This window comes from Mesoplodon mirus, assembly GCF_964341445.2.
Source record: "Mesoplodon mirus genome assembly, chromosome: 12".
NCBI lineage: Eukaryota > Metazoa > Chordata > Mammalia > Artiodactyla > Ziphiidae > Mesoplodon > Mesoplodon mirus.
Genome location: NC_138988.1, coordinates 78366327 through 78384921, shown reverse-complemented (window position 1 = coordinate 78384921; position 18595 = coordinate 78366327). Strand labels below are relative to the sequence as shown.

Below are 18595 nucleotides of genomic sequence, written 5' to 3'. Positions count from 1 at the left end.
AACATTTTTCTTCCCACCTTCTGTTTACTTCTTTGGCCAACATCAATTTCCAGAAAATAAAAATTTAGAGGTGTGCAAGCAGGGATGGTTACCTAGTGATTATATTGAAAGATATTCTGTAAATTGCCAACAAATATGTGTGTTGAATGAATTGCCAAAACCAAACAAAAGTTGAAAGTCTAGTTTAGGAACCAGTGGACGCTGAGGGAGCTACTGCTGACTTAGGTTGATGTTCAGTGGATGATGGGGTGAGCCAGATGACGAGGGCTCCAACAGCTTGAAGGACTTTAAGAAACATCCCCAAAGACTAGTCCAGTTATCTTGAAGCTCCAGATTTTGGTAGAGTGGAGCAAAGAGTGAAGGAGGACCCGAAATAGCCCAGCTTTCCTGGGTCTCCCTGGGTCCCTTTTCCAGAACCACAGCAGTTCAGGTTAAGGTAACACTTATTTGTTTATTTATTTTAAAAATTTGATTGAAGTATAGTTGATCTACAATGTTGTGTTTAATTTCTGCTGTACAGAAAAGTGACTCAGTTTTATATCTATCTATCTATCTATCTATACTTTTTCATATTCTTTTCCATTATGGGTTATCAAAGGATACTGAATACAGTTCCCTGTGCTATGCAGTAGGACCTGTTGATTATCCATCCTGTATATGATAGTTTGCATCTGCTAATCCCAGACTCCTAATCCTTCCCGCCTCAAGTAACACGTATTTATTAAACACCATCTTTATACCCAGATCTGGGGCAAATTCTGGGAGGTCACCATGATCAATTAGCAAGCTACTTGGGGAGGCCAGGCTGTTAACACATGAAAGAAGACAGTGTGATCTCTTCAACAAATTTTGATGACAGCCTACACTTTGAAAAGTGGTCCAAGTCTGATCCATCTTTGGGGGATACAAAGATGGATCAGACAGGGATTACACTGACAAGGAGCTTCCCAAAGCAGAGTGGGGACAGACATACATGAGGTGTGTTCACAGATGGATGTGTAGGTGAAGAGGCTGGAAGGGAGGTATGGATAAAGTACTGTAAGGATTTAAAGGAGAGGAAGACTCTTCATCTGGGGTCCAGGGAAGGTCTTGCTAAAGAGGTGCATTTAACTAAGTCCTGAATGAAAGATACACAGGACTTGTCCATCCAGAGGTGGGGAATAACCTGTCCCAGAGGAGAAAAGCACCAGTGATGGGTAAGCAAGGGGTAAGTTGGAGTTAGCAAGTAGTGATTTTTTTTTTTTAATTTTTAAATAGGGACAACGTTTATGCTCAGGGCCTAGACTGGGATAAGTGACTGCCTTTTATAACCACATGTGAGTGGCTACTCATTTACCTGCTTATAAGGTCATCTTGATGATCGCACTTTCCCATTATGTTCCAAATCCACAAAAGAAAATTCTGGTTTTATTGATGCTTCCTATATTACCTTAGGTGAACATTCATCATAAAAAGAAATTGACAAAAAAAAGAAGAAAAAAAGGAGTTGAAGTACCACTGTCAAATAGATGGGCTGAATTAGACTTCTGTAATTTTAAGCTATAATATATCAAGTGAGTAATTGTTATCTCTGTAAATTTCTTTTTATTTTCCATAGAGGTTTGGGGTACTTTCAAGATTAATGAAACATTTACAAAAGACCTTTTGGATTCATCTTCTGCTATATACTCCAAATATACCACTGGAATTGAAAGTCAAGTAAGCACCTTCTACTTATTACAAAAGAAATCGTTGCCTAAACGTAAGTTCAGATGTTTCCAATTCAACATATTTATTTAACACATATTCTTAATTATTCATTTTCAATGAGTTATTACATAACAGTTAATCACTCTGCCCACAAGTGATCTACTTTGAACATTTTCTTCCAAGGAGCGTTAAGCAATTGACTTCTTCCCATTTCTTTAGTGTTTAGTTTTGCTCATTTGTTAGGGTAATATTAAACCAAGCCATCTTGATTATTCTCTTTTTTCTTTTTTTTTTTTTAAGTACTAAGGATCTTTATTCTCAGGTCTGATATTGAATCTGTGGCTGCAGATAATGTCACTATTTTGAGAATAAAAGTTCCCATTATCTTCATTCTTTGTAAGTCTTCAGCCGCAAAGTTACACATTATTCTCATAACAAGATAAGTGAATCAAGCCTTCTTGATTATTTTCTGATTATTTTTATTTGTCAAAAGAAAGTTTTCATGATCTAAGCTCAATTGTTAACATTTGGGATTTGTTCCTTAAAGAGGGTTACTGACCAAAATTTTGGACTTCATAATGAAGTCACATAAAACTACCTCTACCTAGGATGGTGGTTTAGATGTGGTTCTAACTGAAGACATGCACAAACACTTCACAGGTAGATTCAGTTTAAGCATCTATTGAAATCAATGGCTTATTTAGGGGAAGAAGAAAATAGATTTTGGATGAATTTATTACATTATCTGGCACCCGACCCATCCTCTAGCCTAAGCAGTTGGTTCTACATTCCTTATTAGCAACCTCAAAATTAAATTATATGTGTGTGTGCAGGCGTGTGTGCGTACATTCTCTGCTATCATTTTAAATGTATTTCTATAACGTGCAACTACCTCTCGCCTTACCTCTTTTCTTTTCTTGGTGCTTCCGTTGGTTATTTATTGTCTGCGACCATTTTTTGCTGAAATGTCTTGCTTGTGTGGGGACAAAGATCAACATATTGCTCTTTGCTCTCTTTGTAAAGCTTAAAGAAGCATACAGAAGTATCCGAGGTTTTGAGTCAGTTCAAGTCACCCAATTTCGGTAAGTAATACAATGGTCTTAGAAAGGCATACCTGGAATCATGCACCCGTCCTGCAGGATGCCTCATGCTGTTTCCAAGTGACCTTGACAGAAAATAAGTCAACTGCTTTTTTTTTTTTTTTGCGGTACGCGGGCCTCTCACTGCTGTGGCCTCTCCCGTTGCGGAGCACAGGCTCTGGAGGCACAGGCTCAGCGGCCATGGCTCACGGGCCCAGCCGCTCAGCGGCGTGCGAGACCCTCCCGGACCGGGGCATGAACCCGCATCCCCTGCACCGGCAGGCGGACCCTCAACCACTGCGCCACCAGGGGAGCCCAGTCAACTGCTTTTTGAAGTAGAATTCTTACTAAAACTGGATAAAAGTCTGTGGTGCTTTAAAAAATCTTAAGAAGAAAGCCTATATTCTCATTTAAATGCCTTTGCGAATATAAATATTAAATGGCATTCTCGAAGCTATGGATCAGAAACTAGAATTGGAAACCCGCATGGCTTGGAAGGAAGCAGGAGGACGTGGTGTGCATGCATGGGAAGGGGCGAGTGGTGGTGACAAAGGTTGTGGGTTGAGGAGGGATGGGTTTTCTCCTTCCATTAACACAGAGGGTGTGATGTTGTATAACTGGGGGCCAGAAGGGGCTCCTTGGGTAGAATATTATATTTTTGTGTAGATATCATGGATGCACCATAGTTCAAAGCCCAGTAGTCATTGTCTACAGCAAATAAAGAGATATTTAGTAAATTAGCCTTTTGTTTATACTTTAATTCAAAAGTTATTTGGTTAGTTACCCGTGTGTGTATTGATTACCAGCTATTTATAGTCTGCTTGATAGAGGAAGTGACTTAGAGGTCAGAGAACTTAACTTCTTATATACTTTTTTCACAGCTAAAGAATAGCTAAAGGAAATTTTCAGTAACTTTTGCTATAAATATACTGTCCTGGACATTATCCTTTAAGCCCTCTCATGTACTTATAAAAAGGCTCACATGTATAATATTCTTTAAAATTCAGTGCTAGGAAAAACACTGCTTCTTTTTTCTTATATCAAGGTCTATATAATTAATCTAACTTCTGTTTTTGACTTTGCTGTCATTGAATTCATAGACAGCATTGAAACTCAATCAACAGTTTTGTATTCAATATTCACATGTTTCTTTTCCTTGGTCCTGGTTTTCTATTTATATTTCTAATTTATATCCCATCATATCTATCTATCTATCTATCTATCTATCTATCTATATCTTACAAACTGTCTCCAATAATTTGTAGACAAAATCACAGTAAAAGTAGACATAAGTCTATAAAATAAAACTATTTTGGTTTTACTCTTTACATACATGATCTAAAGTAAATCTTAGTCTCTCACAGTCTCAATTTATTTATCTGTCAAACAGGACTGTTAATACCTGTGGAATTTGATTTAACCTCATTACATAAAATGAAATAATAGAAAAACACTTTTCAAAGACTATAGAAGGGCCATATCAATGAGAAGACATTGTGATCTTCACAGCCTAAAAGGGTATTTGGGTTTATTTATTGTGAGTTCAATGTAGTTCAATGTTAGTTCAATGTAGTGATTAAGAATTTGAGCTTTAGAGAGCCAGAGGTTCATATCCATCAATTAATCATTAATGACTTGACCCAACTTCTTTAAGACTCAGTTCTCTTATCTATAAAATGAGAATAACCCTAACCCTAACCCTCATGGAGTTGCAGGATTAAATTAATCCATGTTATCCCACTTGCTTTCATAACTTCAAAAACCATCTGTATACAGATGGGTTCTAAATTTATTACTTGACCTCAGCCTCTCCCCTAAACTCTGGACTCCAATATCCAATGCCTATTAACATCTCCAGGTGATTTTCTAGTAGGCATGTCAAATGTAACATGTCCAAAATGGGAGTCCTCCAACTCCCCACCGTCATAAGCTTTCATCTCCTTCTCCCACTGCCTTCCCCATCTCATTTCCAGAGATGCTGTTCTTCTAATTGCACAGACCCAAATCTTAGAGGTATCCTGTCTTAATTTATTTTACAATAAATTATACTTAATTATTGAAGTATAATTTACATACAGTGATATGCTCAAAACTTAATTGTACAGCTTTATTAGCTTTGACAAATACTAATACACGCCACCTCCTATCAAGACAGACCATTTCCATTATCCCCAAAGTTCCCTTGTGCCCCTTTCCAGCCAATCTCCATGCACATTCCTACCTCCCTACCAGAAATAACCACTGATCTTATTTCTTTCACCACAGGCTGGTTTTATTTATGCTAGAACTTTACCTAAATGGAATCATCTACTGTATAGTTTTTTGTGTGTGCCTGGCTTCTTTCACTCAGCCTAAGGCCTTTGAGACTCATCCTTGGCTTTTTGAGTATCAGTGACTCCTTCCTTTTTATTGCCCAGTAATAGTCCATTGTATGAATATACTACAATTTGTTTTTCAATTCCTTGGGGTCGTTCTTGCCTGGTTTTTTTCTCCCACACCCAAAATCTGCTCAGTTAGCAAGTCTTCTGGCTCTGTCTTCAAATACAACCTGAAACTGACCAGTTCACTTTCTCCCCCCACACACTGCTACTCAATCAGTTCAGGGCACCACCCTCTCCTTCCTAACTAGTTTTCCTGCTTCTCTGCTTCCTGCCTTCACCTATTTTCTACACAGCAGCCAGAGTGATGATCTTAAACTATAAATCTTATCATGCCATGCCTTTTCAAAAAGAATAAAACCTTTTAATAAAAGATGAAATTCAGACTCAAATTCACACTGCTCCATCTGGCTCCTGGGTACCTCTCGAGGGTCATCTCCTATCCATCTCTCACCTGCTCATTGAATTTTAGTCACGTTAGCCTTGAAGTTTGTCAGACTCACAGGCATTTTCTTGCCTCCAGCCCTTCTCAGGTGCTGGCCATGCTGTACCAATTCTCTTTGCATCACTGGCTGTTTCTTTTCATCCTTCAGGTCTCAGCTTCAAAGTTCCTCTGCACAGAGAAGCCTTTCCTGACCAGTCTTATTTAAAGTGGGCCTCACGTCTACTTGATATATATATTTTTTAAGATCTACATGAAGAAACCTTTATTTTATTTTAAAAGTTTTATTGGTGTGTTGTTGATTTACAACGTTGTCTTAGTTTCAGGTGTACAGCAAAGTGAATCAGTTATACATATACATATATCCACCCTTTTTTAGATTCTTTCCCCATATAGGCCATTATAAAGTATTAGGTAGAGTTCCCTGTGCTGTACAGTAGGTCCTTATTAGTTATCTATTTTATATATAGGAGTGTGTATATGTCCATCCCAATCTCCCAATTTCTCCCTCCCCCCACCTTACCCTCTGGTAACCATAAGTTTGTTTTCTACATCTGTAACTCTATCCCTGAACTTGTCTCTCATAACACTTAACAAAACTTGGAATTTTATATATATATATATATATATATATGTATATGTATATTTGGTGGTTATTTGTTTCTTATTTGCCTTGCCTTCTCCACTGGCACATAAGCTCCAAGAAGGCAAAGACCAAATCTGTTTGATCTATTCCCACGGACCCAATGCCATCCCCACACAGAATAAGCCTTGAGTGACTGAATGAATGAATCTCATTTTTCTTTCCATGTCATCATTGTAGAAATGGAAGCATCATTGCTGGGTATGAAGTTGTTGGTTCCAGCAACACATCTGAACTGCTGTCAGGCATTGGGCAGGCGGCTAAGAAGGCTAAGACAGGCCTGCATCAGCTTTTTCCACTAGAAGACAACTCTTTCAGAGTGTTCGGAAAAGGTAACACTGGATTCCCGTCCTCTGTAGGGAAGTAGATTAGGGGAGCCTAATTAGTAGATTGTATTATATTTTGGAGATGTTCCTGACACAGAATTGTTCTAAGACTGAATTTTAGTAGAAACAAGTAGCTGTTTCTCCTCCCAACCAGGATGAAGCTCACTTTCAGCTCACTATTTCAGGCTCTTGCTCGTGGGTCAGCTGAGCTCCAATTCTTAGTGTAAACATCACACAAGACTGATTCACTGCAGGCACTGATGGAAATGATTCAGCAATAGTTTCCTGGTATACATGCTGGAAGAGCCCTGGGGCTGATGAAATTCCTAAATCATAATCCAAGGGACCCAGGAAAGAAAGCATTTTTTCCAGGTCATTCACATACACCCAGACACACAAACACACACAGATATACATAGACATACACACCCTACTTCTTTTCCTCAGATGTTTAAAAAATTCTTTACATTCAGTTTTAAACCTCTCTTACCAAGATTTGTGCCCCTTTCAACATTTATTCAACAAATATTTACTAGGTATCCAAAGTGATTAGGCACTTAAGACACAGCAGTGGGGAAAAGAAACAAAATTCATAGCCCTTGTGGTTCTTCCTTTCAAGGCTTCCTCTTCGCAGTCCTCACGTGGTAAGAATATATTATGAAGGGCCAGTTGCAAGAGGAACTAGTGGCTGATCACCATGTGAGAAGCCTTTAAAGGGGCACAAAGTAGGACATGTCATCCCCAAATGGCAACTGCCTATCTTTTAACCCTATCATGACTGCTTTGTCCCATAGTGTCTTGAAGATTTTCTGGTTTTCTAGCATTCTCTTAAAGAGTGAAAATATTTCCTGGGAAGGATCACACCCTGTCTTATTTTCACCGAATAGTTAACTATTTGATAGCCCGTTAAATTCAGATTGTTGGCATAGATCAGACACCTGGAGGGAAAGGGGGCCAGCCTTGGGGAGGGTAGCACATCAGGAAAGGGGAAAAGGGGCTGATGGCGTGAAGCTGGGCATCAAAGACAAACTTCTCCTACTCCTGAGTTTTGCCTGGGTTTTGTCTGAAAACATGACTTAAAAAGTACTGCTTTATAGTTTATAGAGAGTGTCAAAATATTGAGACATTTTTCTTCTTTGTTTCCATTCTTTTCCAGCCCAGTGTAACAGCATATTCTTTGGATTTGGGTCTAAGAATGATGAGTATACTCTTCCCTGTAGCAGCGGCTACTCTGGAAGCATCACGGCCAGGTGCCAACCCTCTGGGTGGCATGTCCTCAGGGAGACGTGTGTGCTCTCTGAGCTGGAAGAACTGAAGAAGGTAAAAAAAGCATTTCCACCTTGAAGATTTGCCCTGGTTTTGAGTTTCACAGTGGGTGTCTCCCAGTGAGCATGGCTCATGGTGGAAGGTAAAATGTATCCATTTGTCTCATTGGTCAGAAGTCAGTGACATCAGACCCTGGGAAACCCAGGGAGTGTAGGCGTGAGTCGTGAGTCTAGGTAGCAGCCAAGAACCTCAGAAACGTAAGATTGGGTGGTTTTGGGGGGAGGGTGCTGCAGAGGTGTGAATCGATGCTGAAGAGAGCTGAAGATGGCAGAACAGCAAGTAAGCTGGCCTCTGAAAGCCTGGGAATCAAAGATCCAAGTGAAGGTATCAGTCAGAAGCTATAACCTTAGTACATTTGTCAGAAAGCGGGGCAGGGACTGAGTCAGCCATATAGAATGATAGAACTCCAGTGGCTCTCCAGGGCCACGTGCCTCACCAGCTTCCTTCTGTAGATCAGAAAAGGGGAGACTGAGGGGTTAGTGGCCCCTCTGGTCGCAGTAGTGTTGAACTAGAAACGTGGTCCCTTGATTTCCAGTCCAGTGCTATGACCTCCACATGATGCTCTCTTAGGAAGTTTCAAGTACTTAAGACGTAGTAGATAGAAAGAAGATGGAAGCAAACGGTGAGGAGTTAAAACTCAAGTCATGGAAGACGAACTCCAAGACCAGTTCACAGACACTGTCCTGCAAATAGTTCATAGTGAGGAGAACTTCAGTCCCAGCCAGAGACCCTGCTTTGGAAGCAGAGGACCCCACGATATTCACCAAGGGACTGTGGAAGGTTTACGGCTCTCTTTCTGGACCTCAGTTTTCTCATCTGTAAACTGGGGAGGGAGATTGGAGCAGATGTCTTCTGAGGTGTATCCTTGTTCTTGCCTTCTTTGGCCCAGTTTCTGGACATGAATCATAGCTGGGACTAGGTCACCCCAGGGTGTGAGGACAGTCAGATCCCAGGCACCCTAGGCAGAAAACAGCTCTGTCAGCTGAGAAGAATAAAAAAGGAAAGCAGGGGGGATCTGGGATCCTGGGTTGATGTGCTTTCAACAAAGGGAATATCCCTCTCGGCTGCCTTCCAAATTAGCTCAGTGTCCTGGAAGCAGATGGGAGCCTCAAGGAAGAAGTAAAACCCCAAATCCAGTGACCAAGTGTAGCAAAATCTCCCTGTATGTCCCTTTAAATCCTCTCTAGGGATTTCTCAGCATAGTATAATGGATATAACATAGGATTTAGTGCCAAGTAGACCCTACCTTTCCACTTCCTAGCTGGGTACTGTTTGGAAAGTCACTGAATCTCACTGAACATCAGGTTCTGTATCATCAGGGTAACAATTTATATAAAAGTGCTTCTTAGTGAATCTCTTCAAGTTTCAGTTTCCTTAATCATAAAATGAAAATGATCATGGTACCTCCTTTAAAGGGTAGTATAAAGATGAAATCAGTGAATCCCCAGTAAAACATTTAGCACACTGTATGGAAAATAAAAAACACTGAATGACAACCATTATATTGTTGTTATTATTGTTATATGATTATCCTACGTTATAATGCACCATACAAATTCTGGTTATTCGTGGCCATGAAATCTGATTTAAGTCTGATGAAGCACAAGCATTTCATTGTTTTCTAGAACATAACCATTTCTATTCCTAGAATTTCAGTGTGATGGCCAGCAACGCCACTGAGGCAACCGTGTCTTCCTTGGTGCAGAATCTTTCAGTGGTCATTCAGCAAAACCTATCAACCACAGCCGGGAATCTGGCTTCTGTGGTGTCAATTCTGGGCAATATCTCATCCCTGTCCCTAGGACGACACTTCAATGTGTCCAGTTCGACAATGGAGGTAAGGTCTGCCTGAGCTTGAATGGCTCACTTTAAATGCTCGATCTTGCAGGAGGAATGGCAGAAGCCCCAGTTGATGGGGTGCCATTGAAAAGGACCAAAGAGCCATGTAACAGTCTTGACGTGAGCTTCACTGCTTCCTCAGCAGTGTATAAGCAACCTCCGGGATCAATTATGTGAATTCAATGTGAGAGGGAGCTGCCTCCAGGCAGACTGCCTGGACAGCATCTGGCTGAGGGGAAGGCGTGAGCCTCTGCTCTGAATGACACAGGTGCCAAGTTTTTAATATTTAATATTGAGTTGGCAGTTGTTCCTTCCCGTGGCCATAAGCTCTGACTTTAGTATATCATATTTAATATATTTTAAGAACTCCATTTTTTCGACTGGGGCATTCATGATTTAGTTTGGATATTTAAAAATTAACTTTAAAAATTACTCAAATGAGACATGCTCACTATAAGATATGCAAATAAACAAAAAGAAAAATAAGTGATATGTAATCTTGTCACCCTAGAATAGCCACTGCTTACATTTTACGTGTCACCTCGGTGCCTAGAAAATTGACAAAGGACACATAGCAGGTACTCAATAAATATTTGTTAAATAAATATCCTTCCAAACACTTTGGATGTGTGCATTTTGTATGTTAAAGCATATAATATTTTACAAAATTGGGTTATATAATGTATATGTTACATAATCCCACAATCCTGCTTAACTATATAAGGTGAACATAACATCAGAGATGACATTAAGTGTGAATAAGTTAAACCCCCTGAATCAAAGATGTTCAGATTTGTTTTGTTTTTTAGAGTCTGGCTATGCATTGTTTACAAGAGACTAACTAAAACAAGATGACACAAAAAGGCTAAAAATAAAATGAAGGACAAAAACAGAGCAGCAAACACAAACAAAAAGAAGGCAGAGGTTGCTGGGGCAATAGGAGAAGCTCACTGTGGGATTCGGGCCAGAAGCCACAGAGGGCTCAGTTAGGGTAAGACTCAGCCAGAGGGATAGACACCCGCAGCAGATTCCTGGGAACCAGACCCGTAAGAGTGAGTGAGGGTCCTGGGTGAGAAAACGCTGCCTTCCAGGTACGTTTGGAAAAGGAACCTGGTTTTTGTTGTTGCAATTGTTTTTGTTTGTTTGGCCTTACTGCTTGAGGGATGTTAGTTCCCCAACCAGGGATGGATCCTGGGCCCTCAGCCGTGAAAGCACAGAATCCTAACCACTGAATTGCCAGGGAATTCCTTTAAAATGAATCTCAAACTGAGACTGACCCTTAAAACCCACAACAATTCAATGCTTCCTTGTTGCATGTCCAGTGTTTAAGGATTTTTGCTATATATTCTCCTCTATTAAAGAAAAGTCATAAATACAAATGAATTAAAACTTGAACATTCATGACATGAATTTAGAACTTCTAATATTAGCAGAAAAACATGATATGGGAAAGCAATTGCAAGTAACGTTTCACTCTTGGACCCTCAGCCTGAGGAGTCATGCAGTCCCGTTTGGCATCTCAGAAGGAAGAAAATGCAAACTCTGCAGCACCCATTGCAGGATTCTCCTCCTCTATGCCAAAGCCCCAACCGGAGTATGAATACCCAGGGGTGATCACCCTGGAACTGACATGATTCTGCTGACCCTCATTTCTTTTTTTTTTTTTTTTTTTGCGGTACGCGGGCCTCTCACTGTTGTGGCCTCTCCTGTTGCGGAGCACAGGCTCCGGACTCGCAGGCTCAGCGGCCATGGCTCAACGACCCAGCCGCTCCACGACATGTGGGATCTTCCCGGACCGGGGCACGAACCCGTGTCCCCTGCATCGGCAGGCAGACTCTCAACCACTGCACCACCAGGGAAGCCCTGACCCTCATTTCTTAACCCAATGCTTCCACTGCGTGGAGCACCAGAGCTGAATTTCATTGCTGAGTTTTAATGTGGTCCTCAACTGAGCCAATTCTCTGGGCAATTTTCCTGAGCTTAAGACTAATGACTATCCACCCGTAGTCCTCTGACCTGTTTACTCAAAATCCAACCTGACTTTCACCCTTGTATTTCAGAATGTCATCTGTATATCTGACCACATCCTTAATTCTGCCTCGGTAACCAACTGGACAGTGTTACTTCAGAAAGAAAAGAATGCTGGATCCCAGTTACTAGAGTCACTGGAAAATATCAGCGTTCTAGTCCCTTCGACAGCTCTGCCTCTGGAATTTTCTCGAGAATTCATTGACTGGAAAGGGATTCCAGCATCCTCAAATCAAAGCAATTTGGGTTATAACTATCAGACTGAAATGTTCCCCCAAAACCCCTCCATTCCCATCAGAGGCCATGCATTAATTAGGTCAGACCAATTCCGGGAACCCCTTCCAGAAACTATCATCAGCATGACCTCCTTGACCCTGGGGAACATTCTACCTGTTACCAAAAATGGAAATGCTCAGGTCAATGGGCCCGTGATATCCATAGTTATCGCAAACTATTCCATCAATGAAATTTTCCTGACTTTTTCCAAGATAGAATCAAATCTGAGCCAGCCTCATTGTATGTTTTGGGATTTCAACCATTTGCAGTGGAACGATAATGGCTGCCACCTAGTGAATGAAACTCCAGACTCTGTGACGTGCCGCTGTACTCACCTGACCTCCTTCTCCATGCTGATGTCACCCTCTGTCCCCCCTCCCATCGTTCCCGTTGTGAAATGGATCACCTTTGTGGGACTGGGGGTCTCCATCGGAAGTCTCATCTTATACCTGACCATCGAAGCTCTGTTTTGGAAGCAGGTCAACAAAAGCCAAACCTCACACACGCGTCACATTTGCATGGTGAACATAGCCCTGTGCCTTCTGATCGCAGACATCTGGTTTATTGTCGCTGCCTCCGTGGACACCACGGCAAACCCTTCTGGAGTCTGCACAGCTGCAGTGTTCTTTACACACTTTTTCTACCTCTCCTTGTTCTTTTGGATGCTTATGCTCGGCTTCCTGCTGGCTTATCGGGTTATCCTCGTGTTCCACCACATGGCCACGCCTTTGTTGGTGGCTGTCGGGTTCTGCCTGGGCTACGGGTGTCCTCTCATTATATGCATCATCACCATTGCGGTCACACAACCCAGCAATGGCTATGAAAGGAAAGATGTGTGTTGGCTTAACTGGTCCGATGGGAGCAAACCTCTCTTGGCCTTTGTGGGTCCTGCCCTGACTATTGTGGCTGTGAATTTGGTGGTGGTCCTGTTAGTTCTCACGAAGCTCTGGAGACCCGCTGTTGGAGAAAGGCTGACTCAGGAGAGCAAGGCCACTGTCGTCCGTATAGGGAGGAGCCTTCTCGTTCTGACCCCCCTGCTAGGGCTCACCTGGGGGTTTGGCATAGGAACAATGGTTGACAGCCAGAATCTGGCCTGGCATGTTATTTTCGCATCACTCAATGCATCCCAGGTAAGAGCGATGAGAACAACCTATTATATCATCAGGTAATTGGAATAATTGTAGAGAAGTGAGGATGGGAAGACCACTCTGGGGGCGATCTCATTTCCCTGCCTCTAGCAGGACTATTATAACCCAAATTGCCTGGCAACAGTGAATAGAAAAAAATAAAATAAAAAAAGATCCCGTCTTCCCAACAGTTATTCTCATACTGAAGCAGAATATTAGGCTTCTTCAGTAATCCATTCCAGGGTTTTAAATCTGTTAGAGTTCACGTAGTTAACTCTCATCTCTCTTGCCGTTGACCCAGTCCTCTTTGTCTTGTGCTGATGTCTGTTAAAGCACACAGGGAAAGGGAAATAAATCCAGAGTGCTTTTTGAGTCTGAATGGTGCAAGGGAAGTCCCCAACGTGCCATAAAGCAGGGCCTGGCCAATTGTAGGCAGCACTGTCTTTGTAAATAAAGTTTTATTGGAACACAGCCATGCCCATTCATCTACATAGGGTCTGTGGCTGTCTTCCTTGCACAGGCAGAACTAAGCAGTTGTAAGAGACTGGATGACCTGCAAAACCTGAAATATTTACTCTCTGGCTCTTTACAGAAAAAGTTTGCCAAACTCTGCTGCCAAGGCTGGGTTTTACATGCCATGATCAGAGAGTGTTCAGGGAGTAGGTGGGCAAAGCAATCCTTAGGTTTTGGTGAATCTGGAAGAGAGCGTTCAGTCCTGGTTCAAGAAATATTTACTGGTTCTCCTCTGGACAATGACTCAGGGTAGTGGTGGTTAAATGTTTGAGCTCTGGAGTTAAATAGCTCTGGGCTCAAATATGTCATGCTATCCAACTGTGTGACTGCTAACAAATTATTTAATTTCTCTATACCTTAATTCTCTCATTTGGTACACAGGGATAATATTATTACCTGTATCTTAGAGTAAATGTGAAGAGTAAATGAGATCATTTAGCACTTAGTGCAGTGCCTGGCACAGAGTAAGTGCTCAGTAAGTATCTCCTGAATCCAGTTGGTTCTCCACCTACTGCAACAAACCAGGGTACATTTAGGTGGTGGCACAGAGGGCAGTCATGGAGAGCACACACCTAATGGTGACAGGTTTAGGGAACTTCTGTCCAGGGCCCTTGGTGACATGCTGTCTGAACAGACACCAATTGAGGGTCCTCTGCCTGGGAGGAGAATTTCAAGGTCCAAGAAAGACTCTGCCAAGGGTTACAGAAGGGCTGGATGGACCTGATGGAAAGGATGCTGATATAGTCAACTTCCTCTACTTGGCCTTGGGGTCGGACTTCAGTGACTGCTGACATCATAGACGCTTAGTTAACGTTTGTTTAATGCCTAAAGAAAGACTAAGACATAGAAGCAAATGGAAGTTCTTTGTTTTGGGTTTAGGATGACACAAAGGGGAAAATGATGCTCCATGTGTGTTTCAGACTTTATTCATGCAATAATTTAATTATATGTTCAACCAAAAAAATGTTTGCATACTTTGTGTTAATCCAGGCATCGTGGAGTTTACACAGTATCCTTACCTTCAAGGACCCACAGTCAACAGGGGGACAGACAAGGAAATAATTTCAATGTTGGGGGATATAATAGAATAGTAATACATAAAAATGCTTTCTTTACTGGAAAAGGAAAAGATAATACATGTGCCTTATTCCTTTTTTTAAGGGCTTTTTCATCTTATGTTTTGGAATGCTCTTGGATAGTAAGGTATGTGTATTCATTTCTCTCTTTCTCCTTTAACCCAGGCATCTAGTCCCTCCCCTTCAGTTCTAGGGCCCTTATTCATATATAAGAAGTTAGACCATGGGTACCTGCATAATAAAATTCTATAATTTCACAAAAGGCAGGTTCAGTCAGGAGACAAAGAAACTAAACACTCATTGCTGATAATAGAGCTGTAGAGAACTAACCACAACATATAATGTGAACATTGTAGAAAAAAAGGGGAAACTTGTTTTTACTTTTAAATTATGATTTGGCATAATTAACCAGCAGAAAAACTTTCCTTAGGGGTGAATTCCTTTTTGCTCCTTTACTTAATTTATTCATTCACTTAGAATATGCTGAAAGGCCTATCTATTTGTATGTTTCTAGAATTTTATATAGTAAATATTACATAGCCTCTAACATTAAATAGAATTCCTAATGAAGGATGACCAATGTAAGTAAATGATAATAGAAAAAACCTTAAACTTCTTTCATTATTTTTCTAAGCTTTGAGCAATTCTGCAGAGAGAGGTAAAGACAATAAGCTAAAAAATGTAGCCTCTGTTTTAATAAGAAGATAAGGATATTTTATAATTATCATAATTGTTGCACATGCCTCCAAACCCCTGTTTACAAAGAAGCAATTTGCCTCCTTCTTGATTGGACTAAATAATTCTGTTGTTGGCACCATTCACTTGATGAGAACACTCTCCACTTCAAAGACAAACTTCGATTTAGCCACTATTGCCAATTACTAATGTCTAGAATCTGAATTATTATGTTTTTTGGTACTGTTGCTCTTTGTTTCATTCTAGATTTGTTTACAGGTAAAGAAAAGAAATAAAAGAAAAGCAATCCTTTCATCAGATCCACATGCTTAAAGTCTAGTAAATGTTTCTGGGAAATACTACTACTAAATAACAATTACACTCTGCAGTTTTGTTCTTGATTTGCCTCTGTATGATTGCCTATGTGTAGTTCCTCACTATTTCTTTTTTGCCCTGTAGCTGCAAAAGCTGCTACTCAACAAGTTGTCTCCTTTAAGCTTTTGGAACCAAGCATCAAAGGTAATCATCTCCTGCAGTGGTGGAGGCAATTCGTGGAGTTCCAGTTTTGCACTTTTATACACAGTCCCACGGCAAGCCCACTTTTGTGTAAACCCCTTGAGTTTCTGTCACGTTATATTCCTGGTATCTGGCACGATGTCCAGCACATGGTCAATACTCATTAAAGAGCTGTTGAATGAATGAGTGAATGAGTGAATGGATGAATGGATGCGAAGGTGTGGAAAGCTTCAAGGATGCTCAGGCATGGGGTTCTGTGGTGCTCTTGTGAGCAAATACATTTCAACAGTGTTGTTTGTTATAGTCTGACTTGTCTCCCAATATCTAGAATCAATAGGGTCCTTTTCTCTGCCTGCCTGTCTAGATCTCCTGCAGACCCCTTTTCCTTCTCCAGAAAATCAGAGGGGGAAGTCTTCATTAACTTCTAATATATAAAAGGATCTTTATGAATTTTCTCTTATGCTGGTGTACCTGACTTTGTCCCTTGCAATTTTAGCTCTTCAGTCTACAAACTGACAAGTTTGTATGGAAACAAAGGATTCTTGTTTTCATTCTTTGCCACAAAAGTGCAATCCATGTAAGGAACAGTATAGTTAGGATCAAAAGTACTTGCCTCTCGGTTTTGTATTTTTGACGTTAACTCAGACTTTTGTCTTTTAGCAAGACACGGAGGGCCTTTCAGAAAGGGTTCTAAAGCAGAAATTTCTGTGTGTGATAAAAATCAGCCAATTTAAGTGCATGAAAAACTACATGGATATTTAGAGATTTTTAACAAGGGATAATATAACGTTTTGAAATAAAAAAAACAGTGAGGAAATTAGCCTCTGGCATTTTTATAAAATAATTTTCCTGGGTCTGCATTTCATAGGAGAGGGCTGTGGGTTAGGAAGCTGTGACCCCAGGAGCTGGCAGACCTGCCCTGTATTTCTGACTCAGTAACCAATTGGCTGTGTGACCTCAGGAAAGTCACTTAGTACCTTTTGGTTTCAATGTTCTCAAGATGTAAAAATTAAGTGTTAGACTAGTTACTCAAAGCAGAAGTTCTAATATTCTGTGATTTTGATTTTATGTCTTGAAGAACTAAAATCCCTTGAACCAGAAAATGTGAAACTAATGAATCATTCTCTACTCTTAAGAAAAGGAGGGAGTTAACAGCATGTGTGACTGCATTAAAGTCGAACCTTAGTTGGTAAAGCAAGACAGGACACTCCCCACCCTACAAAGCAGGAAGTCAGAGTTTTTCTCATTGGAAGGGCAAAGAGAGAAAAACACTGAAACATAAAATACACCAAAACCAAAAGTAAAGATGCCTGACAGTGGTTTATCTCCCTGTTTTTAATGTAAATTGTTGACCCTTTTCAGAAGGCAGCAGTGGTCAGTGAGGGCTTTGCATCTTCTGGATTTGTACCCCTTCTCCAGTTTCACTTTCAAATTAGGTGACAAAAATGAGATTTTGTTTTCTGGGTAGGTGGCTCATTTGCTTTAAAGTAAATGCACATTTGGCAGAAGAAAAAAATGAGTATTTGTAATTTCTGAGGGAGTTTGAATGAAAAAGCAGGCACCTAGAAGAATACTTTGAATGCCTAAATGACTTGGTTTTCTTTTGTGCAGCAAAACTCATCAGATTCATCTGTCAAACCCAGATTCAAAAAGACTTTCAACCCATTCCAACACAAAGGTGAGTTACAACAAACCAAAGGTTCTAAGGGGTAGGAAGAAAGAGCATGAATCCATCATGGGCAACTCACTTTAGAGTCCAATCAAAATTCTTTGAAGTTCGGATAAAGTTCAAGTGTCGGAACTTGAAAAGGCATATTTCCCTCCCCAAATGCTCCATGTGCTCATCCAGAAGCTTTGGGTCCTGTTATCACTGCCACCAACCAGCCTGAGGGCTTTTAATAAATCTCTTTATCTTTTTGGACCTTTGTTCCTCATCAGTAAAAAGAAAAGCTAAGAGATCACTAAGTTTCCTTCCAGCAGTAACATTCAGTGATCTCAAACCAATCTCATTCCCCAACGTCTGAAAATACGGTGCTTCTCTTCTCAAATGAGAGATGTCTGACGAATGTAAGCTTCTATGGCATTAATAAAATGCTGTACACCCTAACCTCTTCCGAACACTGTCCAGAATTGTAAGGAATTGCATAGGCTTATTTTTATTTTGGTCTTATGCTTGATTCCAACATAATAGCAATAATTCTTATCCTCTTTTTCCTCTTTTAGGCATTTATGTACTTTCTTATACCGGAGAGTCCTCAAATGACATCATGCTAACTCAGTTTTCATCAACTGAATAAGGCCGGGAACCCTAAAATCAAGGAAAATTTTTTGGAGCAAATTGACATTAGAGCTCAGTGTCAGTGAAGAAATCATGCTCAATATTCAATGAATTTTTCTGATTTTGGAGTCTGAGAATATAATAAGGAACTCTCAGCAGTTTCATGACAGCCATCTTTATTTTCAGTTAAATGGAGAGATTTACTTCCATGGGCTTTGGTTCAAAGGAATTGCTTCATAAATGTAGAAGATCAGGTTTTTGTCGGAAATTATGTCAGTTGTACTAGCCCCTCACTGCCACAAACTATGGTTTCCTTTTTCATAAAATAGCATTATTCATGTGACATTTCTAATCACCTGAATTGGAGTAAGGAAATGTCATGAA

The 18595-nt window shown here is 40.6% G+C and overlaps 1 protein-coding gene across 3 annotated transcripts in view; it reads left to right on the top strand.

Moving 5' to 3' along the window:
* The window catches only part of ADGRF1 (adhesion G protein-coupled receptor F1), a 36073-nt gene extending 17707 nt beyond the window's left edge, over positions 1-18366 (top strand). For all 3 annotated transcript variants that reach the window (XM_082638834.1, XM_082638832.1, XM_082638833.1), the window contains 10 exons: positions 1598-1698; positions 2713-2771; positions 6412-6563; positions 7714-7877; positions 9532-9720; positions 11783-13156; positions 14828-14869; positions 15877-15936; positions 17545-17611; positions 18157-18366. In XM_082638834.1, the coding sequence (XP_082494960.1) occupies positions 1598-1698; positions 2713-2771; positions 6412-6563; positions 7714-7877; positions 9532-9720; positions 11783-13156; positions 14828-14869; positions 15877-15936; positions 17545-17611; positions 18157-18230 (2282 nt within the window). In that variant the 3' untranslated portion in view covers positions 18231-18366. The remainder of the gene's footprint in view (positions 1-1597; positions 1699-2712; positions 2772-6411; positions 6564-7713; positions 7878-9531; positions 9721-11782; positions 13157-14827; positions 14870-15876; positions 15937-17544; positions 17612-18156) is intronic.
* Positions 18367-18595: the final 229 nt, after the last annotated feature.